The following is a 25,339-nucleotide window of genomic DNA, read 5'->3' as shown; positions in this document are numbered from 1 at the left end:
TTTTTCCTAATGATTCGTTAGTAGCCTAAGAGGCTATTCCAGTGGGTAAGCTCGTGAACTCAATCCGAGAGAATTTTTTAACACTAGCCCTGGCTAGAGCAGTGTTTCGCAATATCTACCACCGGATCAGAAACACGACCTACAGAAGATTAGGCGAGAAACATAATGGGCTGTGTCTGTGGGATACGTGAGTGCAAAGATGACGTAGGGACGTATACTGGTGGCAGGATCTCTTGTGAGTCCGCACGGGTAGGCACCACCGCCCTGCCTATTTCTGCCGTGAAGCAGTAATGTGTTTCGGTTTGCAGAGTGGGTCAGCCGTTGTACTATACTGAGACCATAGAACTTATATCTCAAGGTAGGTATCTCTGGTTTCCCTTCAAAACGTATAAATCTTTCGCCTTTTACTAAATAGTAGGTAGCGGTGTTTGCGTTGTAGACGTCTCTTGTCTCCGGTAACCACTTAACACCAGGTGCGCCGTGAAAAAAGACCTACTGTGCCAACCCTGCATAAGAAGGGACAAGGACAAGAAGATCTCCGGTTCACTATTGTGATGTTCCGTTTCAGATTGAACTTCCTGACGCACAAGTATTGGCAGAAGCTGGTCGGCTTCGTCCGCAGCTTGCCGCTGGGCGCCGGCGGCGGGCTCGCGGCCCCGCTCAGGGTCGACGTGCTGCAGATAGCCTGCGTCATGGCTTACTGTGAATATTTCGTGAGTGCTCCTCATATACAGCCGCGTAAACCACGTACAGGGTGTTGTATTTTATCAACAAATGATAGAGTTTTTTTATAAATGCTTCAACAGTAAAACGAAAAGAGTAAATGCAATAGAGTCAAATGAATCGTAAATCTTGAGGTGTTATAGTCGGATTTCGAGTAAAATTAAACTCGAAAAAATTACTAGTGGCTGGACGTAGTGATAATTAAAAGAATTAATTTTTTTTTGTGAGAAAAGAACAAAGTAGACTTTGTGTATCTTTTAAATCTTTAAAGCATAAAGTATTAAAACCCAAGAAATGAAATATTACAATTCTTCAACTACATTGGATTAAGGCACTTCAATTCTAAAGGTGTGGTATTATATGTAGTACTCATGTCCATTTATATCGTTGACAGGTTGAAAACGGTCTCACCGAAGCGGTACATCTGACCTGGCTACTGGTGAACAGAGTTCATATACTAGTCAGTCAGTTCTCTCAAACTCTGGTCCAGGGTCTCATCTCCAGAGTTCAGCAGACGAGTGGAGCGTCCGGCTTGCTGCTGCAGGCCATCGCCGCTAGATGTCAGGGCTGTTTGAAGGTGAGGTGGCAATAGGACAATCGCGACACGACTTAATGTAATAGAATTAAAACAATAATTCAGTCACAATCCTTGTGAAACATCAATGACTTGAAGTACTTTGATAAATCTCTATATATAAAAACGAATTGCTGTTCGTTAGTCTCGCTAAAACTCGAGAATGGCTGGACCGATTTGGCTAATTTTGGTCTTGAATTATTCGTGGAAGCCCAGGGAAGGTTTAAAAGGTGAGAAAATATAAAAAAGCTCGGAATTATATAAAAACAAACAATTTTGTTTTTCCTTTGATGTGTCCCCTTGATGTGTCTTTTATTTATCGATTGAGGTAGTACGAAGTCTGCCGGGTCAGCTAGTAGCTTAATAAAATATAAAAAAAAAGATTTTCATCCATTGTTAACGTCGAAATAATCCGGTCATCGTTCTCGTCGAACCCGTCGCTTGCGACGAAGGGCTCGGCGAGTAAATTAACTCTCAGACACAGCCCACTGAGTTTGTCGCCGGATCTTCTCAGTGGGTCGCGTTTCCGATCCGGTGGTAGATTCTGCGAAGCACTGCTCTTGCTAGGGTCAGTGTTAGCAACGCTCCCGGTTAGAGTCCCGTGAGCTCACCTACTAGTTAAGGTTACACTGAAATAGCCTCTCAAGGCTTATCATCATCATCAGCTTAGGTAGGAGAAAAAACTAAAAAGCCTCGTAAGCTCAGCTATTCACCCGGTTACGTTGAAGAGGTCTCTCAAGACCATCAGCTAGGAAAAAAAACAGATAACTCCATATTATAGCTGCCTTTATTGTCATTATGCGTTCTATAGTCAATTTTTAGTCAGCATAATTATTTTGGCCTCTAATGACGTCACGCGTTATTTAATTCTGTTTCCTCGAGTTTTTTAACGTGCAGACGGCAATTTAATAAAAAAAACCGTTCGAGCGTAGCCTCTTAGACTGCCAGCGAAAAGATAGGAAAAAAATATCTAATCTATCTCGTTGATCGCAATGTATGTATGTATATTATTATATATTTATATATTGCTGAACCGCCTTAACATCCACAGCGTTACTAGAATATTCACGTTCACAAAGATTCCTTTCCCCAGGACGAGTTCGCTCTGAACGTGTACAAGATCCTGTCGTTTAGCCACGAGAGTCAGTCCGGGGCGCTGGTGTTCCTCATATGCCGGATCATCGGGAAACTGGAGCCCGCCATCGCGGTCAGGTACGTGGCCTGTCGAACTGTTCAACTGTTAAATGAAATTGATAGATAGATACGACCGTTTGGAACCTCTGGGTCTGCGGAGGGACTTCGGTTCCCTCTGTATTTTGTACCGTATGTTCCATGGGGAGTGCTCTGAGGAATTGTTTGAGATGATCTCCTCATCTCCTTTTTATCATCGCACCTATCGCCATTCAATTCAAATTCAAATTCAAAATCATTTATTTCAACTTAGATGTCAGTATGACACACTTGTTGAATGTCAAAATACAAATAACAATGTTAACTCTACCACCGGTTCCAAAAAAAGCCAAAGTCCTGAGAAGAACCGGCGAAACAAACTCAGCGGGCTTTTTTTTCTTTTTGTTTTTTCTCAAATATTTTCTTTTTTTTAAATAAATAGAAATATTCACAATAAAAGAAAAAACAAGTCTAAAAAAATAATAATAATAATGAAAAATGAAAAGGCCAGGAGCGAGCGCCTCATTCCCGCGTAGTGCCATCTAGTAAGTAATCCTTAACTTTATAATATGCCTTGTTGCACAAACGTTCCTTAACAGTTTTCTTAAATCTATGAACAGGTAGTAGTTGAACGTTTAGTGGGATCTTGTTGAAAAGCTGTACACCCAGCCCCCTAAAAGAGTTGCTTATTTTCTTAATTCTTGCCGCCGGCAACGCAAGCCTATGTTTGTTCCTAGTGTTCACATTATGCAAATCGCAGACTCTGGGGAATTCTTCAATATTTTTACGCACGTACAATAAATTTTCAAAAATGTATTGGGACGCTAAAGTTAGAATTTTGATTTCCTTAAACTTGTCCCTCAAGGATTCCCTCGGGTGCATATTATAAATAGCACGAATAGCCCTCTTCTGCAGGATGAAAATCGTTTCGACATCGGCAGCATTGCCCCATAGCAAAATGCCATAGGACATAACACTATGAAAATAACTAAAATAAACCAAGCGTGCCGTATCTTCATTAATATACATTCGTATTTTTTTTACCGCAAACGCTGCAGAACTAAGCCTACTCGCTAACTTGCATATGTGAGGACCCCACTGCAGCTTAGAATCAACTGTTATACCAAGAAAAACTGTCGAATCCACAAGCTCCAGTGTCTCTCCACTTACAGTAATATTAGTGTCAACTTGTCTAACATTAGGTGTGGTAAATTTTATACATTTTGTTTTTTTGTTATTTAATAACAGATTATTAACACTAAACCAATGTACCACGCGCGAGATAGCATCATTCACATCGTCATAATCTTCCAAATGTTGTTTAATTTTAAACAATAATGATGTATCATCAGCGAATAATACGACCTCGTGACGGGTTTCAATAAATCCGGGTTTCAATAAATCGGATCAGAGTTCATCCATATTATCTGGAACCGCTGCGTTCATCGATAGTGCGTTTCCAGAGGTCTTTTTTGAGAGAGAAGGAAGAGGAGAAGAGGAATTAAATAAAAATAACAATTTTGTTATTCCTTTGATGTGTCCCCCGTCGGACGGATTCCTTTTGTTTGTTTTAAGTTTATTTTATACAAAAGTTTAGGTCTTTTATTTATCGATTAAGGCACTACGAAGTCTAACGGAGTCAGCTAGTTCTAAATAAAATCATTCCAGGTTCGCAAAACTGGCGATAGAACGTTGCCGTGCGCTCAAAGACGTGCCGCCCGACAATATGAACGCGCAACTATCGAAAGAGGACGTCCAAGTCGCGTTGGAGCTTTTGCAGCGGGACAAAGTTCACGTCAGGTAAACTTAACATTACGTATCTTTAGTATCGAAGCGGCTTAATCTGGCTTAGTCCGCAAGGGTAGCTACCACCGCCCTGTCTGTTTCTGCCGTGAAGAAGTTACGTGTTTCGGTTTGAAGGGCGGGGCAGCCGTTGTAACTGAGACCTTAGAACTTATATCTCAAGGCGTGTGGCGGTGCTTACGTTGTAGATGTCTACATGCTCCAGTAACCACTTAACACCAGGTGAGCTGTGAGCTCGTCCACCCATATCAGCAATAAATAAAAAATGATTTCTTGGTAAACACTCAAAAATATTTTTTTCCGATTTTAATACTTTAAATTACATAATATGCGCTTGATTTTAAAGAGACGGAAAGAGTACTTTGTCCTTTTCTAGACTAACGGAGAAACTCATAGAATACAAATGTTTATAGATTTTTTAGTTAAACCACTTCAATTCTAAAGGTACGATTTATTATTAGTGACCCGATTTATTTATTTTAGCTATTGTATTATTTTTTAAATCAGGTACCCGGCGCTGGTGATGGAATTGAACTCTCTAGCGTCGAGCGTGTTCGACTTATCGCCTCTCGACTTGTCGCAGGACCGAGCGATCAACCCCCAGCACGTGCTGACCACCAATGTCGATTCCGGCTGGCTCTTGAACCAGATTAAAAATAGGTACGTTCTTTTCTCTGTTGTTGTCATCTCTCTTGTTTGCATATAGTTAAGTTTTTTTTTTAAAGCGGTTTTATGACAAGGTAACTAAAACCTTCATGTCAAAAAGTCATGTCTTATTTTAATTTTTATTTTTATTTTTTTTATGAAAAATGGTGATAGGATCTGATAGGACCTCTTGTGAGTTCGCGCGGGTAGGTACCACCGCCCTGCCTATTTCTGCCGTGAAGCAGTAATGCGTTTCGGTCTGAAGGGTAGGGCAGCCTTTGTAACTATACTGAGATCTTAGAACTTATATCTCAAGGTGGGTGGCGCATTTACATTGTAGATGTCTATGGGCTCCAGTAACCACTTAACACCAAGTGGGCTGTGAGCTCGTCCACCCATCTAAGCAATAAAAAAAATGGAGTGAAATGAAATGAAATGAGATGAGATGATATGGGATGAAATATAATCTCAGTAAAATGGTGGTCGTTTACTGAGATTTTTTCAGTGGACTTTTTGGAGGATCCCGAGAAGTCACGTTCAGCGACTTTGTTTCATTTTCCCGCATTTGTGCACTTTCACAGATATTAAACAGTTAATAAACCACCGTTATTACACAATTAAATCTCAAGAAAAACTAAATAGACAAAATAAAACAAATCACACAACTTCACTCCTCGCGTTCCCGCCAAAAAGTCGCATATTATAGTCCTGTACTCGTATCGCTTCACAGATGCTGCAGGTCTGACTGTGTCCCACCGAAGCCGTCGAAGCACAACCACCTGGCGGAAATACTCTCGAGCCTCTCCCACGAAGACCTGAGCACCGTGATGTCATGTCCGGAATTCGAAAGGAAAATTCTATGTTCCTCATTTAAAGTGGCCAGCGATAGCTACTTGAGAGAGTTCCTCAACGTCTACGCAGAATACGAAAGGAAAGAACTAGAGAAAGATAAGACAAGAGAACGAATCGGCTTGAAGAAGGATGAGGAGATGACGTCATCGATCGATAGCAACAAACTAACAGTCGCGAACACGCTGCACGTGTTCAAGAAGAGCGACAACAAGGAATCGAAATCTCAATTCTTCATACCGATAGCGGACAACGAGAAGGAGTTTGGGAATTTGCAGCTTACTGACGACGAAATAGAGTTGAGTTTACCGGAGCTGCCGGTGATGTACCGCGTCGCGTTATCGACGTTCGACAGGTGCCTAATGGAGGTTATACGGCTGTTCCCGAAACAGAACCGGCCGCTGAGCCAGTCGGAGAACTTTGATTTGAGCGTTGAACATACAGTGGATCGTTATACGCGCCGATGCCACCAAGTGTTCCAAGACAAGCTGTTTTACCACGAGTACGTGACGCTGCAGACGGTACTGACCGGCTACCTGGACGCCGCGACCAGAATAATGAACGCCATAGACGAGGCCGACTGTGATCTACTAGAAAAATGCATCGAGAACATTCTGCCGCTGACGATAGCCAAAAATATATCGGTTTTTTGCGTCATTTCCCTGCAGTACTTATCGTTTTTGATTAAGAATAAGAGTATTGTCGAGTCGCCCGTGCACGCGGACGTCTCGTTTCGGGCCACGGACGCTGCGACCCGGCACGTGACAGTTGACAGCCTCGTCGCGGTGACAGTCGAGAATGTGTCAAAAGCTTTAGCCGTCAGAGAGATCTGGATGGAGTTGAACGCCGATAGCAACGCTAATAGAACCCAATCGGCGATCAGCTGTTTGTACGCCGTCGTCAAGTACTTGGTCAAGGTACATACAATTTTTATATTTAAATATTTTTTTATTTTTTTTTATTGCCCTTGTGGGCAGACGAGCATACGGCCCACCTGATGGTGAGTGGTTACCGTCGCCCATGGACTTCAACAATGCCAGGGGCAGAGCCAAGCCGCTGCGTACTGCTTAAAATAATTCAAAACGAAAATTATTTTATTACGGTCCATTTGGTTTTGAGTGGTCACAGAAGCCCATAGTCATCGAAATAATTGCCTTAGAAGAAACCTATCAGTTTTATTGATAATGAAAACTTAAATTTGTCTATTTAAGTTGAAAAATCTAATCTAGTGTTTTTTTTCACTGATTATTTAAGTTTTTTTCAATATTAATAATATATATAATATACTCAAACTCAAATATACTCAAACAGTTTTTTTCTAAATGCAACGAATTCTAAAATAAGTTTACAGTTCGAAATTTTATTAACGACGTGTCCGTCATTCGAGTCGAGTTTAGGATCTAACAGTGTCTTTTTAGTGCGAGTTTTTTAACGTTCTCGACAGCGTTAAAGGTTAACTTAAATTTGTATGGAATTGGAACAGCGCCCCTAGCGGCAAACGTAGCCAAACGTTCCAACTCCATACAAAGTTGAGTTAACTTTTACGCTATCGAGAAATTTAAAAATCGCGAACTAAGTAAATCGTTATAATCGAACTAAGTAAATCGCTAATAGCAGCCAAGAGACATGACGTCACAAGTCTCCCGACAGTCATAAACGAAACTTTTGCAGGACACAAAACCTCTCGTCCTGAAACATTACATGCGAACTGAAGACTCCGGTCCAAAGCCGGATATACTAATAACCGGCGATAAGCTGGTCACCCTTGTCGAATACTGGGAGGACAATTTCTACGCCGGTCATGGATATGTGATGCCCAAGTGCTATAAAAAGCCGTTGGAGAGTATGCTTGTCAGTTTGGCCAGGTGAGAATCAATTGTGTTTTTTTACTTATTACAATTGGGCAGATGACCTCTGTTGCTTATATCATTACTAGCTGTCCCGGCAAACATTGTTTTGCCATATATAAGATTTCTAGGGAATTTCTAGTGTAGAAAAAAAACGAATTTATTGTAAGTGTGTAAGGATGTGGTAAATGAGTGAAAGAGACATGTAGCGCTGTGAACGTTGAGGGAATATATAATACAAATAACAAAACCTCATTCAACCACATAATACCTCATTATAACAAAAAAAAAGTCCAAATAAAAAAAATATGTTAGGGGTGGACAACCCTAATCACTTAGGGGTATGAAAAATAGATAGTAGCCGATTCTCAGGCTTATTGAATATGCATAAAAAAATTCATGAGAATCGGTCAAGCGGTTTCGGAGGAGTATGGGAACGAACATTGTGACATGAGAATTTTATATATTAGATTGAAATTGCAGTAAAGCAAGCATATTTAGTATAAATTTAATAATGTCATATGATTAGATATAAGTGTTTACTGTTTACATATATCTATTCTATTTATATAATATAATACCGAGGGGTAATAGGCTATTTGGTTTAATTTCGCTCAACACGCGACATTTATCTTTGTAATTAAGGGTACATTTAATTTGGTATTAGCATCAACAGTTTGATGCTTATAACGGTAGGCAGCGGCTTAGCTCTGTCCCTGACATTTCTGACGTACATGAGCGACGGTAACCACTCATCATCAGGTGGGCAGCATGCTCGACTGCCTACACGGACAATAAATAAAAAAAGTTTATTCAAATAGCTAAATAAGGTTTTTTTTTTAGATATTTTTTTCCATAATTTAAACTTTAAATGGCTCTCCTGTAAAGTTGCAATAAATGTCGCTTGAACGATATCATAATATTCTAAAATTATGTTTTTTTATATTGCTTAGAAGGGTGGACTAGCTCACAGCCACCTGGTGTTAAGTGGTTACTGGAGCCCATAGACATCTACAACGTAAATGCGCCACCCACCTTGAGATATAAGTTCTAAGGTCTCAAGTATAGTTAAAACGGCTGCCCCACCCTTCAACCCGAAACGCATTACTGCTTCACGGCGGAAATAGGCAGGGCGGTGGTACCTACCCGCGCGGACTCACAAGAGGTCCTACCACCAGTAGAAATATTTTGTTAAATGTTTTGGTTGAACTGCGACTGCAAGTTATGACGTTTTTAATTGAATCTCTTATTGTCACTAACGTTCTGATTGCAGATTAGATGTTGTGAGTAACGTGGCGCTTATCCCACCGATAGCCTGGTCGACAGTCGAGGTGGTCATGAAAAAGGACCAACTGCAGAAGATAGAGCTTCCTCTCCAAGCTCTCCAGGATCAGGATGTTCTGGAAGCTTTTCTATTCAGGTAGAGATGACGTCTGGTATTTAAAAGTAATAAAAAAAGTAATCGTGGTTTGAACTGTATGTACATCCTACGGTTTAACCCTTTGATTTTCGTGTAGGTACTGAAGTAATTTCTGTGAAGTACTACTGCTAGGACTAGTATTAGCAACGCTAGTTTGAGCCCCGAGAGCTCAGCTACGCGTTAGGGTTAGGCTGACATACCCTCTCAAGGTTATCAGACTAGATAAGAAAAAAAGGAAGTAATTATGTCGATATCTGTTACTAAGGTAGTAGTAGATTGGGAGAGACCAAACCGAAGATACTCAGATTGAATCTATTTCTAAGAGGCCTAAAAGACTAAAACATACCTTAATAAACAAATGAAGGCATAGTTAGGCAATTACTGGTGGTAGGACGTGTGAGTCCGCATGGGTAAGTACCACCGCCCTACCTATTTCTGCCGTGAAGCGTTAATGCGTTTCGATCTGAAGGATAGGGCAGCCGTTGTAACTATACTGAAAACTTACAACTCATATCTCAAGGTGGGTGGCGCATTTACGTGTTAGAATGTCTATGGGCTCCAGTAACCACTTAACACAAGGTGGGCTGTGAGCTCGGTCACCTATCTCGAACTCACAAGAGGTCCTACCACTAGTGAACGCACTACCAGTACGCATTTAATTGGAAAAATTGGTATCCGCTTGTGGGATTCGAACACCGGTATAATTGATACAAAAACGTCGGGCATCTTATCTTTCACGTCGCGACGTAAGTGTACCTACTATAGTTATTTGGTCTACATGTAATATGTTTGTGTGCAGGGTCAATCTGATAGGCTGGTCGAACAAGAAGCAGTTCGAGGAGATATGGGTGGGGCTGCTGGGCGCGCTGCAGGGGAACGGACCGCACTGCGCCGTGCGCGGCGTCACCCAGCTGCTGCTGAGCGCGCTGCCCCGCCGCGCCGCCGCCCCGCTGCACGTGCCCCGCGCGCACCCCCCCGCGCCCGCACCCGGGTGAGCACGCGCCCGCACACGAGCGACCACACGATCTTACCAATAGATTATTGATTTTTATTGCATAGATGTGTGGACGAGCTCACAGCCCACCTGGTGTTAAGTGGTTACTGGAGCCCATAGATATCTACAACGTAAATGCCACCACCACCCATCTTGAGATATAAGTTCTAAGGTCTCAAGTATAGTTACAAGGGGTGCCCCACCCTGCAAACCGAAACGCATTACTGCTTCACGGCAGTTATAGGCAGGGTGGTGGTACCTACCCGTGCGGACTCAGAAGAGGTCCTACCACCAGTTATTGAATAAACTTTACTGGTTGTAGGACGGGGCAGCCGTTATAACTGTACTGAGACCTTAGAGACGTTGTAGATGTCTATGGCGGTTATTGCTTAACATCAGGTAGGCTATGAGCTCATCCACCTATCTAAGCAAAAAAAAACCAGCGATATCAAGGGACACTAGTCATTGTCTCAACCATTGAACACATAATTTCAGTACAGTAGATTGAGGGGAAACAGAGACTAGAGGTAGAATAGGGACAAATCTGGGATGTCACAATACTTTTGTTGAGTTGTTAGAGATTTAACTTTGTTGAACTAAAAACGACTTTTATTTAGTGTGTATGAATATTAAATAATTTAATTTGGTCATCAAAGCTTTGTATGTAATTTATTAGATATTAAAAAAAAAACAAAATGTGTGCAATTCACACGTGGTAGAAGTGAAACCTTCCAAAATTAAAATACAATTATCCTAAACGTCTTAAGTATATGTAAAATTTTGTCATTAGTAAATAATTGTAAGATAGCGCCCTTTGTGAATTGATATTTTAATTTCACGTATAATCCTAAATTAAAATTCACTACAAGAGCTTTCATACACACGTTAGTATTAAAAAATCTCACAGATGGCGCTGTATTAAATAGTATGTATATTTCTGTCTCATTCTTTGCTGGCTTCATCCTACACATTTTTGTATTTGTGTCTCTTACCTGTCGTTTTTTCCGTTGCATCCGGTTTGAAATCACAACGATTCTAAAGAAGTTTTCACTTCAAAAATTCTTACCCAAAGTTAGGTACCTACCTAACAACTAAATAGTGTCAAACAGATCAGAGTTAACTTTTACGCCATCGAGAACGTTAAAAAACTCGCACTGAGCACACTGTCCGTTTATTATTTTCTAGAATGCAACAATTGAGGAACATTCTAGTCGGCACTTCGCACTACACTCTATTCGACGATATCAATTTGGAGAGGGTCGCCCTACTCGATGACGGCTTCGACGGCTACCATTACGCACAGTTCAGCACGGCCTACCTGAAAATGGCTTCAGGTGAGTTGTATAGGTAAGCAGCGGCTTGGCTTTGCCTCTGGCTGATAATTGCTGACGTCCATGAGCGACGGTGACCATGTACCATCAGGTGGGCCGTATACTCGTCTGCCTACAAAGGCAATAAAAAAAAATTATTGCTTCACGGCAGAAATTGCCAGGGCGGTGGTACCTACCCGTGCGGACTCACAATAAGTCCAACCACTTAGTTATGTATCTCATACCAGTCAGTCGACGGTCGCATCTGTACGAATGCACATGGTGTATAATAGTGCTATCTCTGTCGCACGCAATACTTACAGTTTTTATTTATGTATTAACATTTATTATTCCTACTGGTGGTGGGATGTCTTGTGAGTCCGCCCCGGTAGGTACCACCACCCTTCCTATTTTTTGCCGTGAAGCAGTAATGCGTTTCGGTTTGAAGGGCGGGGCAGCCGTTGTACTGTACTGAGACCTTAGAACTTATATATAGAACTTATATGCAGTAAAAATAAAAATTACAACTGGCACGAAATTTTAAATATATTTTTGAGAAATCAATTATAAAAAAAAATATCCAGCAATATTTTGTTTTGCGGAGGTTTTGGCATCCCTTGGCGAGTAGCGCCTAGGGAATGGTGCCCCTCTCGCCCCCTCGCACACCCCTTGAGACCCACTGCACCCGTCGATATAAGCTAATAATATACAGTGTACATGTTGAATTTCAGATATCACTGACGACGCTCCGTTCAAAGTGCGGAAGGAGGTTCGGCGCGCGAGGAAGTGTAAGGAGGTCGACGTTAACAGCTGCCTGCAGATACTCATGGACGTGACGTCACAGATGCTGGAGCCGAAGGTTCTAGAGACTGCACTCATTCACTCCGCACTCACTTGCTATATGCACAAAAGTATAGTGGTAGACTTAATGCTGTAGACAGTAGGGTGCTTTCTGTTCCTACCTGAGCTGATAGCCTTGAGAGGCCATATCAGCGTAACCTAACAAGTAGGTGAGCTCACGGGGCTCAAACCTGACGACGTTGCTACCACTGGCCCTAGCAAGAGCAGTGCTTCGCAGAATCTACCACCGGATCGGAAACGCGACCCACTGAGAAGATTCGGCGAGAGACTCAGTGGGCTCGTCTTTCCTGACAACGTCTCTGAAGTACTCCAGGATTCGCTTGAAGCAGATGCTAGAAAGCCTTGTTTCAATTTTTAACTTCTTAAGTTTAGATCCGGCGAGAAACTCAGTGGGCAAATCGAGCGATACTGCTTGCTGATATTGAAGTTCCGCAGGCATGCACCAAAATTTTTAATATAATACACATTTTACACATGACTGAATGACTGAATGACTTCCACAATGAACGACTAACATCATATAATAAAAATCGAATTCGCAAAAATATTAATTCGTATAATTACTAACACGTTAAGATTCAAGATGGGTGACGGAGTTCACACTGTGATGTCTATGCTAACCAATTTTCCAACATCTAGGCGACAAAAAGTGGCAGAAACCAATCCATTTAACAGTATTCACGAGCAACACCTTTTTTTTTTGTTTGTTTATGATACATAATACAAAAATACATACAACCCTAAATTTTCACCCCTCCACGATCAACCCTTATTTTTTATTTGCTAATTAAAAACTTTAATTTTATTGGCAAGATTTTATTTTTATTTTGTCATGACTTAAAATAAAAAAAATTCATATTACTTTCAATTTTCACTCTTATACGATCAACCCCTATTTTTCCATCCCGATTTTTATTTTTTTTATTCTATGCATAGATCCGCAATAAGGTTGCAAGATGGCAATCAAATATTATAATTGTAGTACGATAAATTTTTATTCCGAGTTTATAATTTCAAGTTCCTTTAATTTTTTTTTTATTTCAATTTGATCTCCCGCCCTCGCCGGTCGACTACTGATTAACTATCAATCGATCAGCTATCCCCGCCAGGTGTCACCACTCATCCAGCAAACATCACGTAGTAGGGATGAGGACGAAGCCGGTCTCCTGTCTTACTTACTCACTATACATCATAGATTATACACTTAATATATTTGAGAGCTATACAATACTATACATTTTTCAGCCATGTTTTTTTGGTTTTATTTGCGTATCAATAGTATGTTCAGTAGGTCTGAGAACCGGATACTATCTATTTTTCATACCCTAAGTGATAAGGGTTGTCCACCCCAAAACATTATTTTTTTGGATATTTTTTTTTTGTTATAACGAGGTATTATGTGGTTGAATGAGGTTTTGTTTTCCTATACTAGAATTTCTCTAGAAATCTTATTTAAGGCAACACAACGTTTGCCGGGTCAGCTAGTAGTTAAATAAAATCCACTGCCTTGATGTTATACGACTCCTTGAGTCAAGATATGGGTGATCCTTTGAGAGTGAATAGAAAGTTTACCTTTGAAATGAATAACTGTTCAGGCTGGGACCGGTCTGGCGGCCCGCGTGGCGCTGCTGTCGTGCGTGATACACACGAGCGGCGCGTTCAGCCAGCCGGGCCAGTGGTGCTGGGCGGCGTCGCAGCTCATCGCGCTCACGGGCCCGCAGCACGCGCGCCTCACGCAGTACAGCGCCGCCGGCCGCCCGCTGCTCACCGCGCTCTCCGCCTGTCTGTGCGTGCTCGACGGGTTCGACGGGCTGCAGGTCGGTGTGTGCCCACGCTACCTACCACTAACAGTACGAATAGTCTCTGAATTGTGTTCAATAAAACAAAAAAATAAGACTGACTTCGAGAATTCATCGAATATGGTTCATCATCATCATCATCATTTCAGCCTATCGCCGTCCACTGCTGAACATAGGCCTCTCCAATAGATTTCCAGTGCGACCGGTCCATTGCCACCTGCATCCAACGAGACCCAGCGCTTTTTACTATATGGTTATTGCCTATCATTTATGTACAAAGCAGTTATTGTCGCTTAGTCACGTTTGCCTTTCAAGCGTCGATATAATTGTGGGGTTCGCTCAAAGCTCAGTTTTTTTGAAAAGTCACGAAATATATTATTTTAGCACACGTCGTAGTTGTTCACCTTATAGTGCCCGATCGTCATCTTGACCATCTCTCCTCCGTCCCTTTCTTCCACCCTTTCACTCTTAACGTTCCGTTTCACATTATATTAATAGAAATTGGACTCTATGCATATAAACAATAAGGTCGTCCCGTCAGGAACTGTCGACGGTTCACCAGAAGCTGGTCAAGTCTCTGTCGTCGTCGCACGCACCGCTCCGGCAGGCGGCGCTGCAGGGCTGCCTGCTGCAGCTGTCGCAGCGCCCGCCCGCGCCCTGCCACGACCTCGTCGCGCAGCTCGACGTCGCCGTCAGACAATACCTGCCCAGGAACCACAGGTCATAGAACGGTCTATCTCACTGATGGTTGGATGATTGTTACTGGGGGTATGACGTCTTGTGAGTCCGCATGGCTAGGTACCACCCCCTGCCTATCCGTCGGAGCTCCGTGGTTCGTGTTGACCTACACGACGACTTGGGCCTCGAATCGATCCGAAAATACATGAAGTCAGCGTCGGAACGGTACTTCAATAAGGCTATGCGTCATGATAATCGGCAGAAATGGGCAGGGTGGTGGTACCTACCCGCGCGGACTCTGAAGAGCTCCTACCTCCGCTGACTACTCCCCGAATCCTGATCACGCAGGAGCAAGTTACCGTCGACGCCCCAGACACGTCCTTACGGATCCATCAGACTCAATAACCTTTGCATTAGACGCCTTCAGCTCTAACACTAGGAGCAGGCTTAGGGACCCCGGTAACCGTACTCGTCGAACTCGACAAAGAGTTCGCCGTGCAACCTAACCCATGAATCAGCTCGCTGAGTTTCTCGCCGGATCTTCTCAGCTGGTCGCGATTCCGATCCGGTAGTAGATTCGCCCACCTGTCCAGGTGAAACTGGAAAGGCCTCCGGCCACCAGTAATCTTTCAATCCTAAAAAAAAGGGGTGGGGCAGCCGTTGTAACTATACTGAAACATTCGAACTCATTTCTCAAGAAGGGTGGCGGCATTTACGTTGTAGATGTCTATGGGCTCCGATAACCATTGAACACCAGGCTGGCTATGAACTCGTCCACCCGCTTAAACAATAAAAAAAAAAACGTGATTATTCGATTCGGCAAATTAATTTTACGGTTTCTTGACGCAGAAAAAAATTAATCGCCACAAACTTCCTCCGTACAGTACCCAGCGTTAAATATTGCACATCGACCGTGGGAAAGAGACGGTTAATTTTTGCTTCGTAGAGCGTTACACCAGTCGCACATTACCTAATTGACATTTAGTCTCCATAGATACCGGATCTTTAGTGTTTCGTCGCATACAGGTAACGCTATACAACAAAAACACAATTAGACGACTGTCTCTTTCTAAATAGCGATGTGCAATATTTATTGCCTGGTACTGTACAGCTCTTTATAAGTATAAACAATCTACCCTCCAATAAAATGTAAAAAAAAGCTTAAATATCCAAAGCTTTATGTTGTCAATTCCAGGATATCTGTTTACGAGCAGAGCTTGTACTGGACCGTCCTGTTCGCGCTGGTCGAACTCGGACACCCCGATCTTATAAACGTCGCCGTGGACTTCGTGCTCACCGACCCCACCCACTACTGCACCGAGCTAGTCGTCAGGGTGAGGAATGGCTTATGACGTTAAAACTTTACAGTAACTTTAAAATATATTTTTTTATTGCCCTTGTAGGCAGAAGAGCATACGGCCCACCTGATGGTGAGTGGTTGCCGTCGCCCATGGACTTCAGCAATGCCAGGGGCACTCCCTACCGCTTAATACTCTCCACAAGCCTCGTTTGAAGCAGGACGTGTCATAGCGCTCGGGAAACACCGTGGAGGGGAGCTCATTCCATAGCCGGATGGTACGTGGCATAAAGATCTCTGGAAACGCACTGTGGATGACCGCAGTGGCTCCAGGTAGTATGGATGAACTCTACTCCGGTGGTGGGCGGTGCGATGGTAAAAGCGAGTGCCGGTATCATCTCGAACAATTCCTCAGAGCACTCCCCGTGGAACGTACGATACAGAATACAGAGGGAACCGAAGTCCCTCCGCAGACCCAGAGGTTCCAAACGATCGTTCCGAACGAGAAAATTGCCGTAAACACGCCATTACCGATCCTCCTGATCCATTAGCGGTGCTTTTAGGTACCTCAAGCACTACTCACCGTCCTCGCCGAACCCGTCGCTTACAACGAAGGGCTCGATGAGCGAATTAACCCATAGACACAGCTCACTGAGTTTCTTGGCGGTTTTTTTTAAATTTTTTTTTATTGCTTTGATGGGTGGACGAGCTCACGGTACACCTGGTGTTAAGTTACCGGAGCTCATAGACATCTACAACGTAAATTACGTCACCTACCTTAAGATATGAGTTCGAAGGTCTCAGTATAGTCACAACGGCTGCCCCGCCCTTCAAACTGAAACGCGTTACTGCTTCACAGCAGAAATAGGCGGGGTGGTGGTACCTACCCGTGCGGACTCACAAGAGGTCCTCCTCCTCCTCGCGTCGTTTCCTCACTGCTGAGGGTCGTGACTATTATAATTCGACATGATTTTACTCCTTGTGATGTCTTGCCATGTAATTACGCAAATTATAATTTTGCGGGTTTGATTTTTATTACACGATGTTATTCCTTCACCGCTTATTACTGGTGGTAGGACCTGTTGTGAGTCCGCGCGGGTAGGTACCACCGCCCTGCCTATATCTGCCGTGAAGCAGTAATGCGTTTCGGTTTGAAGGGTGGGGCAGCCGTTGTAACTATACTGAGACCTTACAACTTATATCTCAAGGTGAGTGGCGCATTTACGTTGTGGATGTCTATGGGCTCCAGTAACCACTTAACATCAGATGGGCTGTGAGCTCGTCCACCCATCTAAGCAATAAAAAAAAACAAAAAAAAAAAACCGTTAAAGTCAAACGTGAACACTTATTGAGTACGTATTTAATTAGGCAAATTGGTACCCGCCTGCGGGATTCGAACACCGGTGCATCGCTTCAACACGAATGCACCGGACGTCCTTTAGGCCACGACGACTAACGATGACGCCTAACTCATCTCTGGGAGACCACATGATGTGTCCGAAGAAGATCATAACACATTGGGTGTTAAAAGTGATTTTAATTTCCAGGGCATCGCGAGTGCGCTGAGGAATCAAGTCCTCCCCAAGCAGCTCCGCAGCGCCGCGGTGGACAAGTTCCTGGGCAACACCGACAGCCGCGCGGAACGACACGTCGTGCTGATACTGATGCTGCATCTGTTTACTGGTGAGCTCATTACACTAGACACAACACTTTACTGGTAGCAGAACCTCTTGTGAGTCCGCACGGGTAGGTAAAACTACCCTCTCTATTTTGCCACGCAGTAATGCGTTTCGGTTTGAAGGGTGGGGCAGCCGTTGTAACTATACTAAGACCTTAGAACTTATATCTCAAGGTGGGTGGGGCAATTACGTTGAAGATGCCTATGGGCTCCAGTAACCGTTTAACACCAGATGGGCTGTGAGCTCGTCCAATCATCTTCCAAAAAAAAATGCTGTGCCGACCCTACCTAATGGGATAAGGTGAAGAAAAAGAATAGAATAGATGGCGCTTGAATAGTCTCATCAAATGAATGTTTTTCGTACGATTAGCCATTAGCACCACGAAGCGTGACCGACTTTGTGGATTTATACATATCTTTATATTATGTATTAAGTTTTTTTCTGTTTCTCCTCACATGGTGAGAATGTATTCCGAGTCAATGGCGATTTAAAAACGCATACTTTATATTTTTAAAGCAAATCTTAGAATCCTTTGAAATCTGTTGTAAGTGTGCAGTCTGTTTGTTTGTCATTCTATCAAGTCGAACCGGAGCAACAGATTGAAATGAGTTTTTTTTAAGTGTAATCATTAGTAGAGTGACATAAAAACCATCCAAAGGAATCTAAATTAAAATTTCTTGTCCTACCAGTCATCGTTTTCGTCGAACCCGTCGCTTGCAACAAAAGGGTAAATTACCGACGAGTAAATTACCTAACCCGCAGACACAGCCCACTGAGTTTCTCGCCGGATCTTCTCAGTGGGTCGTGTTTCCGATCCGGTGGTAGATTCTGCGAAGCACTGCTCTTGTTAGGGCCAGTGTTAGCAACCTCGTCAGGTTTGAGCCCCGCGATCTCATCTACTAGCCCGATGACACTGATATGGTCTCTCTAGACCATCAGCTTAGGTAGAAAAAAACAGAATTCTTGACCGTGCACAAAATAGTCATAACAATAAATAAATGATATTTTGTTTGTCCGTAATCTATGGTCGACATATATTGCTATTAGTTTCTGCTAATCCCAGAAAGGGTTCGTGGTTGCCCTCAGCGGACGACAGGTGGCGCTGTGCGTGCTATATCAGATCTCATCACAATTTTTTTTTTTCAGTAGACGACAAGCTGTTGAACTCGAAGAACGCGACCGACGTGTCCAACATGGATCCCGACGTGCTGATGACGTCAATGGAACGCATAACGCTGCTCTACAAAACACTCAGGCAGACTAAAGAAACGGAGAGCAAGAGGATAATTGTAGCGGCCCTCAAATATTTCCTGAGAGAGACTCTACCGCCGGCCGCCACGTTGAGTAGAGTCGTCCTAGAGTTTTTGGATTGGTGTAGAGACGCGGAAAGGTTAACCGCCGGCGTTTTATCGGACAGAGATAGATTTATCGAGTGCTCGGTCATGAATGCTGAAGTTGTTTTTGAGGTAAGATTTGAAGGGTTATTTTTTTATCGCTTGGATGGGTGGACGAGCTCACGGCCTACCTGATCTTAAGTGTTTACGGGACCAATTAGACATCTACAATGTAAATGCCGCCACTCCCCTTGAGACACGATTTGTAAGGTCTCACTTTTAACAGTACAACAGCTGCCCTGCCCTTTAAGCTGAAAGGCATTACTACAGAAATAGGCAGCACGGTGGTACCTACCCGTGTGTACTCACAAGACGTCCTACCACCGGTAAATAGAGTTATCGGAAAATAGTTATTAATTTGAAACAAGGCATAAAACTACCTACCTATCAGTAAATAAAGACAAGATCGTGGTACCTATCCGTGCGTTTTCTTGTCTTGTCTTATTAGTAAGAATTTTATACGACAGTGATAGGTTCCAGAGGGGTGAAAGGAATTACAAAGATAAATGTCGCGTATTTAACGGAACTTTCACCATTCAAAATCTATTTTAATATGACTGCCATATTTCTCTCAAGTAAAAATACAGTAAAGCTTACTAATTAACGTTACAGGTGTTCGAAGCGTCGATAGCGCTGGAACAGCTGCCCGTGCTGAGCGGCTGGACGTTCGAAGCGCTGGGACACCTGCTGAGCGACAAGCTGTCGGCGGGCGTGACGCCGCACGCGCTACTGACGCTACTAGTGGCGGCCAGCGCCTCCCCCCTCACCCGCGCCGCCGCCCCGCTCACCCGCGCCGCCCTGCACGCCGGCCTGCGGGCGCGCACGCACGCCGACCCCGCGCCCCCCCCCGACCTGCCCTACGCAGACAAGCGGCTGCTGTGCGTCGTCGCCACGCACTCTGACTACACCGCCGTACAACTAGAGAAACTAAAGGAGCTGTGCGAGCGAAACGAACGCTTGCAAGATCTAACGGCTTGTTTGAATCTGAAATTGTCAATGCAGTCGTAACTATAATTGAGACCGCAGAACTTATATTTCAAGATGGGGGGGCGCGTTTGCGTTGTAGATGCTGTATGCACTGCTGAATGTGGCGTACACAACTCGAGATTTAGATAGGAAGAAATCATTGATTAGTTATAAAATATGAGTTTATTATCAAGTAACTAATTCTATTGTACTGTAGGCGCGCAAGTTCATGTCCATCCTGAGGAATGCGGTAGTACTGTCACCTAGTTAATTATGGTAATGTCGATAATATCTACCGATTTAGTCAACAGCTGTCAGTTTGGTTTAATGTAACTTAAGGTAACTTTGCAATTTATGAAATAAAATAAATGTGATAATTACTCGTTTATTTCTAATAGAGAAAAAAAAATCCAATTCAATTACTATCAAATGAAAAGACAACCGACAGATCAGAGTCGGAATCAGTATGTATCTTTTTTCAATAGGTTCTTTTTCTATCTGAACCAGTTGGAAGCGGAGTAGTCATTTTTAAATAACACAATAGCGTTAGCGTCAATTTTCGGTATCGATAAGCGCGCGTCACAATCGTCAAGGACAACACTCGACGTCAGACGAATGCGGGGAGGCGGGCGGAGGCGGGGCGAGCTGTCCCTCGCGCGTCGCCTCTGGCCCCGATGGACATGAACTCGCGCGCATACTGTATGCAGTGAGTACCGCTGTATGTGAGTGTTGAATGTGTACCGGCGCTTTATACTACGGTTTGAGTAAAGCAATGTAAAAGTGATGCTGATGTGAATGCGCGCGTGCCCTGTACGATACACGACTCGTACCGATGTCTATGGGCTCCAGTAACCACTTAACACCGGCTGGGTTGTGTGCTGGTCCAACCATCTAAGGAATAAAAAAAAATTAGTTTTTTTTTGTGAACATTAAAAATGTAATTAATTTTTTTTATTCGATTTTAATACTTTACGATAAGCGCTTGATTTTAAAGAGACGGAAAGAGTACTATGTCCTTTTCCAGACTAACAGAGACTGTTTAATTTTACAAACTGATAGAATACAAATGTTTATAAGTCGTTCAAAGTACGTATAAAACTTATTTTCTTAAAAAAATTTTAGTTAAGTCACTACAATTCTAAATGTGAGCTCGTCCACCCATCTAAGCAATAAATAAATAAAAAGTTAAAACTTTGCCGCGGTGCAGGTGCGAGAATACCTTGTCGCGCGACCCGCCGGCGTATACGGCCTTAATTCGATTGATCTAAGATAATATTCTTATTTCGATCATTCGATTATACAAGTGCTAATTTAATTGCTAATTTTATTGAAGATCTCTAAAAAAAAAATATTTTCTTTATTTGCATTGTGATAGTTTTAAATTAATACGTTCGGTAAGGGAGAAGTTTCTAGATATCAAAGGCAGATATGTGCGCGTAAAACTACAACGATGGTACTATATTTCCTTTCATAAGACACCTCAGATTTGAGTCGGAACTACAAGAGTCGAAAAAAAAATCGTTGGAAAAACAGACGTCTGAAGTCAACCATACATTTTTATAGATATTTTACTTAGATTGAGATAAATATAGGGAAAAGTTTAAAAAAAATAGATTATTATTAAGATTAATGAACTAATACCCAAGTTTTGCTTGGAAACAAGGTCTATTAGTACAAGATAATAAATAAATAAAAAACAACTGATATTAACAAAACATTTTATTTTATTTTATTAAATTTATTCAATAAATTTTGCCGTCTATTTCTTATTTCATATTTAAATTAAAACCTATAGTGAGGGGTAGATCTCAGGGGTATTTAAAACTATGGGTTAGTCACCAGTATCCAATTTCGAATTTTAATCTTTCTTTAACACAAACAATTTTCAATTTTAAACAATAATTGCATTTAGACGCGGGCGCACGCTATTCACACTCAAAACGGAAGCGCCCGGAACATAGATTATACACTGTTAAAAAGATGGACATAGATACTAACTATGTATAGGGAGCGGGCATACGGCCGCGAGAGTGACGTACCGGTCGGTTTGCTATAAACCCTTTATTTCAAAAACCAGTACACAGTATCATTGAAATATTATTAAAATTACCATTTTAATATTACCAACTAAAACAAAATAATAAACGTCAGCCTGTGTAGTTCGTGCTAATACTCAAATTATAAATGACTAGCTGTACCCGTTCGCTTTGCTGGCCATTTAAAATTAACATTATTATTTCTCACCCCCACAAAGATTCTCATCATTAACGCCCCCGCAACTGGTGTAGGGAGTCCAACACTCATATAAATATTAGCCTATCCATTAAGTTACATGTATTTTCTATATGGATACCAAGCTTCAAGTCAATCGGATGCATGGTTCAGTAATTATAAGGGAACATCCGTAAAAACCACTAGATTTATATATTAGTATAGAAGTATAGATAAGCCTTTTAGCCAACATTTAAAGTCTTTAATCTCCTTTTTAAATCTATTTTTTTAAACAGTCTCATTGAATTACGTATGATTTTTTTTCTCAATGACACAGGTCAGTGGATCTGTCTAAGAAAAATCTGTTTTTTAAACTAAAGAGTTTTAAAGGTTTTACATAATAAAGGTTTTTCTTTACACATATGTATGTATATCAGTCTCCGGTTCCCGTGGTACAGGGAAACCTGGTTTGGGTCCAGACGACCAGGTGTGACTTATTCCTAACTCTTATTATTATTGGTTACGCGCTGGGGTCCGGGATAAATAAAATTTCACCAAAGTACAACTTAAAAGTGTATTCAACACTTAGAACACTTAAACACTTTTAAACCCTCAACAAACACTTTAAAACTCTCAATTTGCTTGTTCCGCTTCGAGTACTGACTGACTGCGTGCCATCTCTACAACGCTTTTATAGCCGATACCACATTCCTAGAATCATCGAGAATATTCCACACATCTCTAGTAGTAGTTTCCGCTATCTGACAACAGATGGCGTTGTACTTCTCGATCGTTCTAGGTCGTTCGATATTCGTTCGACTATTCGGCGGTAGATGGCGTTACTCTTACCGGCGTAACATTATTATTCAATAACTTTTCGATATTTGTGCCCCGTGTAACAAACCACTTAATTCGTTTGGTACTGTATATTGGTGTTCGTTGGCGAGGAAGTTTCTGGATTTTAAGCTTTGGGGGGCCAATGGCGCTATCAAAAGCTGTTAGACGATAATTTTTAAATCTACCAATGATGTACTATTAGTTGTGTGACTTTTCAGACTGATTTCTGTTTTAGGAGGGCGACCGCGAATGCGCGTTCTTCAATACGATTTCAATGCGATCGCCTTCCGATATAACATATATACATAATATATCGAGAGGTGAAAGTTTGTTTGGTTTAAACGACATTTCGCTTAATTTTTGTAATTAAATATTTTTTTTGGTACTAGCCGTACTCGCCCGCTTCACTGGGCATTTAAAATTAACATTATTATTAATTGTCATTATTATTAGGGAGTCCAACACACTCATATAAATATTAGCCTATCCATTAAGTACATGTATTTTTTACATGGATACCAAGTTTCAAGTCAATCGGGTGCATGGTTCAGTAGTTATAACGGAACATCCGTAAAAACCACTGTAGATTTATATATTAGTATAGATTAGTATCAACAATAAAATATTTCTAATTGAACTTCAATTGTAAATTAAGTTTACTCCATTCAAATAGCTGAAGAAATATTTTTTTATTTTTTTTTTATTGCTTAGATGTGTGGACGAGCGCACAGCCCACCTGGTGTTGAGTGGTTACTGGAGCCCATAGACATCTACGACGTAAATGCGCCACCCACCTTGAGATATAAGTTCTAAGGTCTCAAGTATAGTTACAACGGCTGCCCCACCCTTCAAACTGAAACGCATTACTGCTTCACGGCAGGAATAGTCAGTGTGGTGGTACCTACCGGTGCGGACTCACAAGAGGTCCTACCACCAGTAAAAAAACAATTATAAATTAAGTTTACTCCATTCAAATAGCTGAAGAAGTTTTTTTGTTAAGATAATTTTTTTTCATTTTAAACTTTAAATGGCTCCCCTGTAAAGCTGTAAAAATGTCGCCTAAACGTTACATCCCTCGATTTGTATATTATTTATGTAAACTTGTATTTATTAGGCTCAGGCCGCCACACCTATATAACGTCCATTGCAATAGAAATGCTTAATTGCACGGTGTCTCGTAATATTTGAATGATGTATTTATTTATTTTTTGTTTGTTTTTATGTTATAATAAATAAACGATTAATATATTATGAATCCATGAATTTAGACGCTTTGTGATGTTGAAAATATATTATTATAAATTTGGAGAAGCCATTAGTGTTGTTTTTTTTTTTTTTTTGGCAGAATTCGTCCATTGCATCGATAATTTTGAATAATATGATCGTTTGGAATAAACGCAACCGCAACCAATATATTACTAATTTTACAGGTGGTAGGACCTCTTGTGAGTCGGCACGGGTAGGTACCACCACTCTACCTGTTTCTGCCGTGAAGCAGTAATGCGTTTCGGTTCGAAGGGCGGGGCGGCCGTTGTAACTATACTGAGACCTTACAGCTCATATCTCAAGGCGGGTGGCGGCATTTACGTTGTAGATGTCTATGGGCTCCGATAACCACTTAACACTAGGTGGGCTGTGAGCTCGTCCACCCATTTGTGATATAAAATATATACACATGAGCGGCAAACATCTTTAATAGATATAAACAGACTCCAAACAATAATTAGACTACTATTAGGGGAAATTTAACATTTGGTCACGTTGGCAGTGAAATAAGTGAAGTAGAGTTACTTTATTTGTTTACTTAACAAATTAAAGCACTGAAAACTCGTAGAGCCCGTCTTATCTCATCATGACTCGTGTGCATCTAATAATAAAAACGTCATTAATACGTCCGAGTATTCTGAATTGAGTCATTACGGTTTACACGAATAGTGGAGAGCAGTAAGTCGAGTTTTCTGGATAAGTTCAAATGATTCTGTCGGAAGATTTATGTAATTGACCAAAAGAGTATTCTAAGCCCTAGAAACTAGTAAACATTGATCTGATTAACTGTACCACAGACATTGTTAGTATTTAATATTTAATCAAGAATGCTATCGGAAAATATATGCAATCGCTTTGAACTTGTGACTGTTGTCGGTGCAAATAATTCAGCTCTAGAAGAATCTGTTGTCTACTGGAATTGTTGGAGATGGTACAGACAATCACTTATGCCATGACTAAACTACTTCTCCGTACATCTATGCGTTGCCAATACAAACAAAAACACAAAACATCCT

The 25,339-nt window shown here is 41.8% G+C and overlaps 1 protein-coding gene across 2 annotated transcripts in view; it reads left to right on the top strand.

Moving 5' to 3' along the window:
* Nucleotides 1-21,724, top strand: part of htt (huntingtin) — a 46,342-nt gene extending 24,618 nt beyond the window's left edge. Inside the window, exons 27-43 of one of the 2 annotated variants that reach the window (XM_028182007.2) lie at nt 569-713; nt 1,118-1,300; nt 2,391-2,509; nt 4,136-4,267; nt 4,778-4,930; nt 5,646-6,681; nt 7,436-7,629; nt 8,885-9,031; nt 9,831-10,022; nt 11,211-11,359; nt 12,067-12,194; nt 13,792-14,013; nt 14,537-14,715; nt 15,869-16,007; nt 17,518-17,653; nt 18,799-19,115; nt 19,656-21,724. In XM_028182007.2, coding sequence (XP_028037808.2) covers nt 569-713; nt 1,118-1,300; nt 2,391-2,509; nt 4,136-4,267; nt 4,778-4,930; nt 5,646-6,681; nt 7,436-7,629; nt 8,885-9,031; nt 9,831-10,022; nt 11,211-11,359; nt 12,067-12,194; nt 13,792-14,013; nt 14,537-14,715; nt 15,869-16,007; nt 17,518-17,653; nt 18,799-19,115; nt 19,656-20,051 — 3,967 coding nt within the window. In that variant the 3' untranslated portion in view covers nt 20,052-21,724. Of the gene's footprint in view, nt 1-568; nt 714-1,117; nt 1,301-2,390; nt 2,510-4,135; nt 4,268-4,777; nt 4,931-5,645; nt 6,682-7,435; nt 7,630-8,884; nt 9,032-9,830; nt 10,023-11,210; nt 11,360-12,066; nt 12,195-13,791; nt 14,014-14,536; nt 14,716-15,868; nt 16,008-17,517; nt 17,654-18,795; nt 19,116-19,655 lie in introns of both variants that reach the window. The other variant, XM_028182006.2, reaches the window with a different exon arrangement.
* The last annotated feature ends 3,615 nt before the right edge of the window (nt 21,725-25,339 follow it).

Source organism: Bombyx mandarina, chromosome 26 (assembly GCF_030267445.1).
Source record: "Bombyx mandarina strain Sakado chromosome 26, ASM3026744v2".
NCBI classification, from domain to species: Eukaryota; Metazoa; Arthropoda; class Insecta; order Lepidoptera; family Bombycidae; genus Bombyx; species Bombyx mandarina.
The sequence above is the reverse complement of the archived record's forward strand: the minus strand, read 5'-3'. Positions and strand labels throughout refer to the sequence as shown.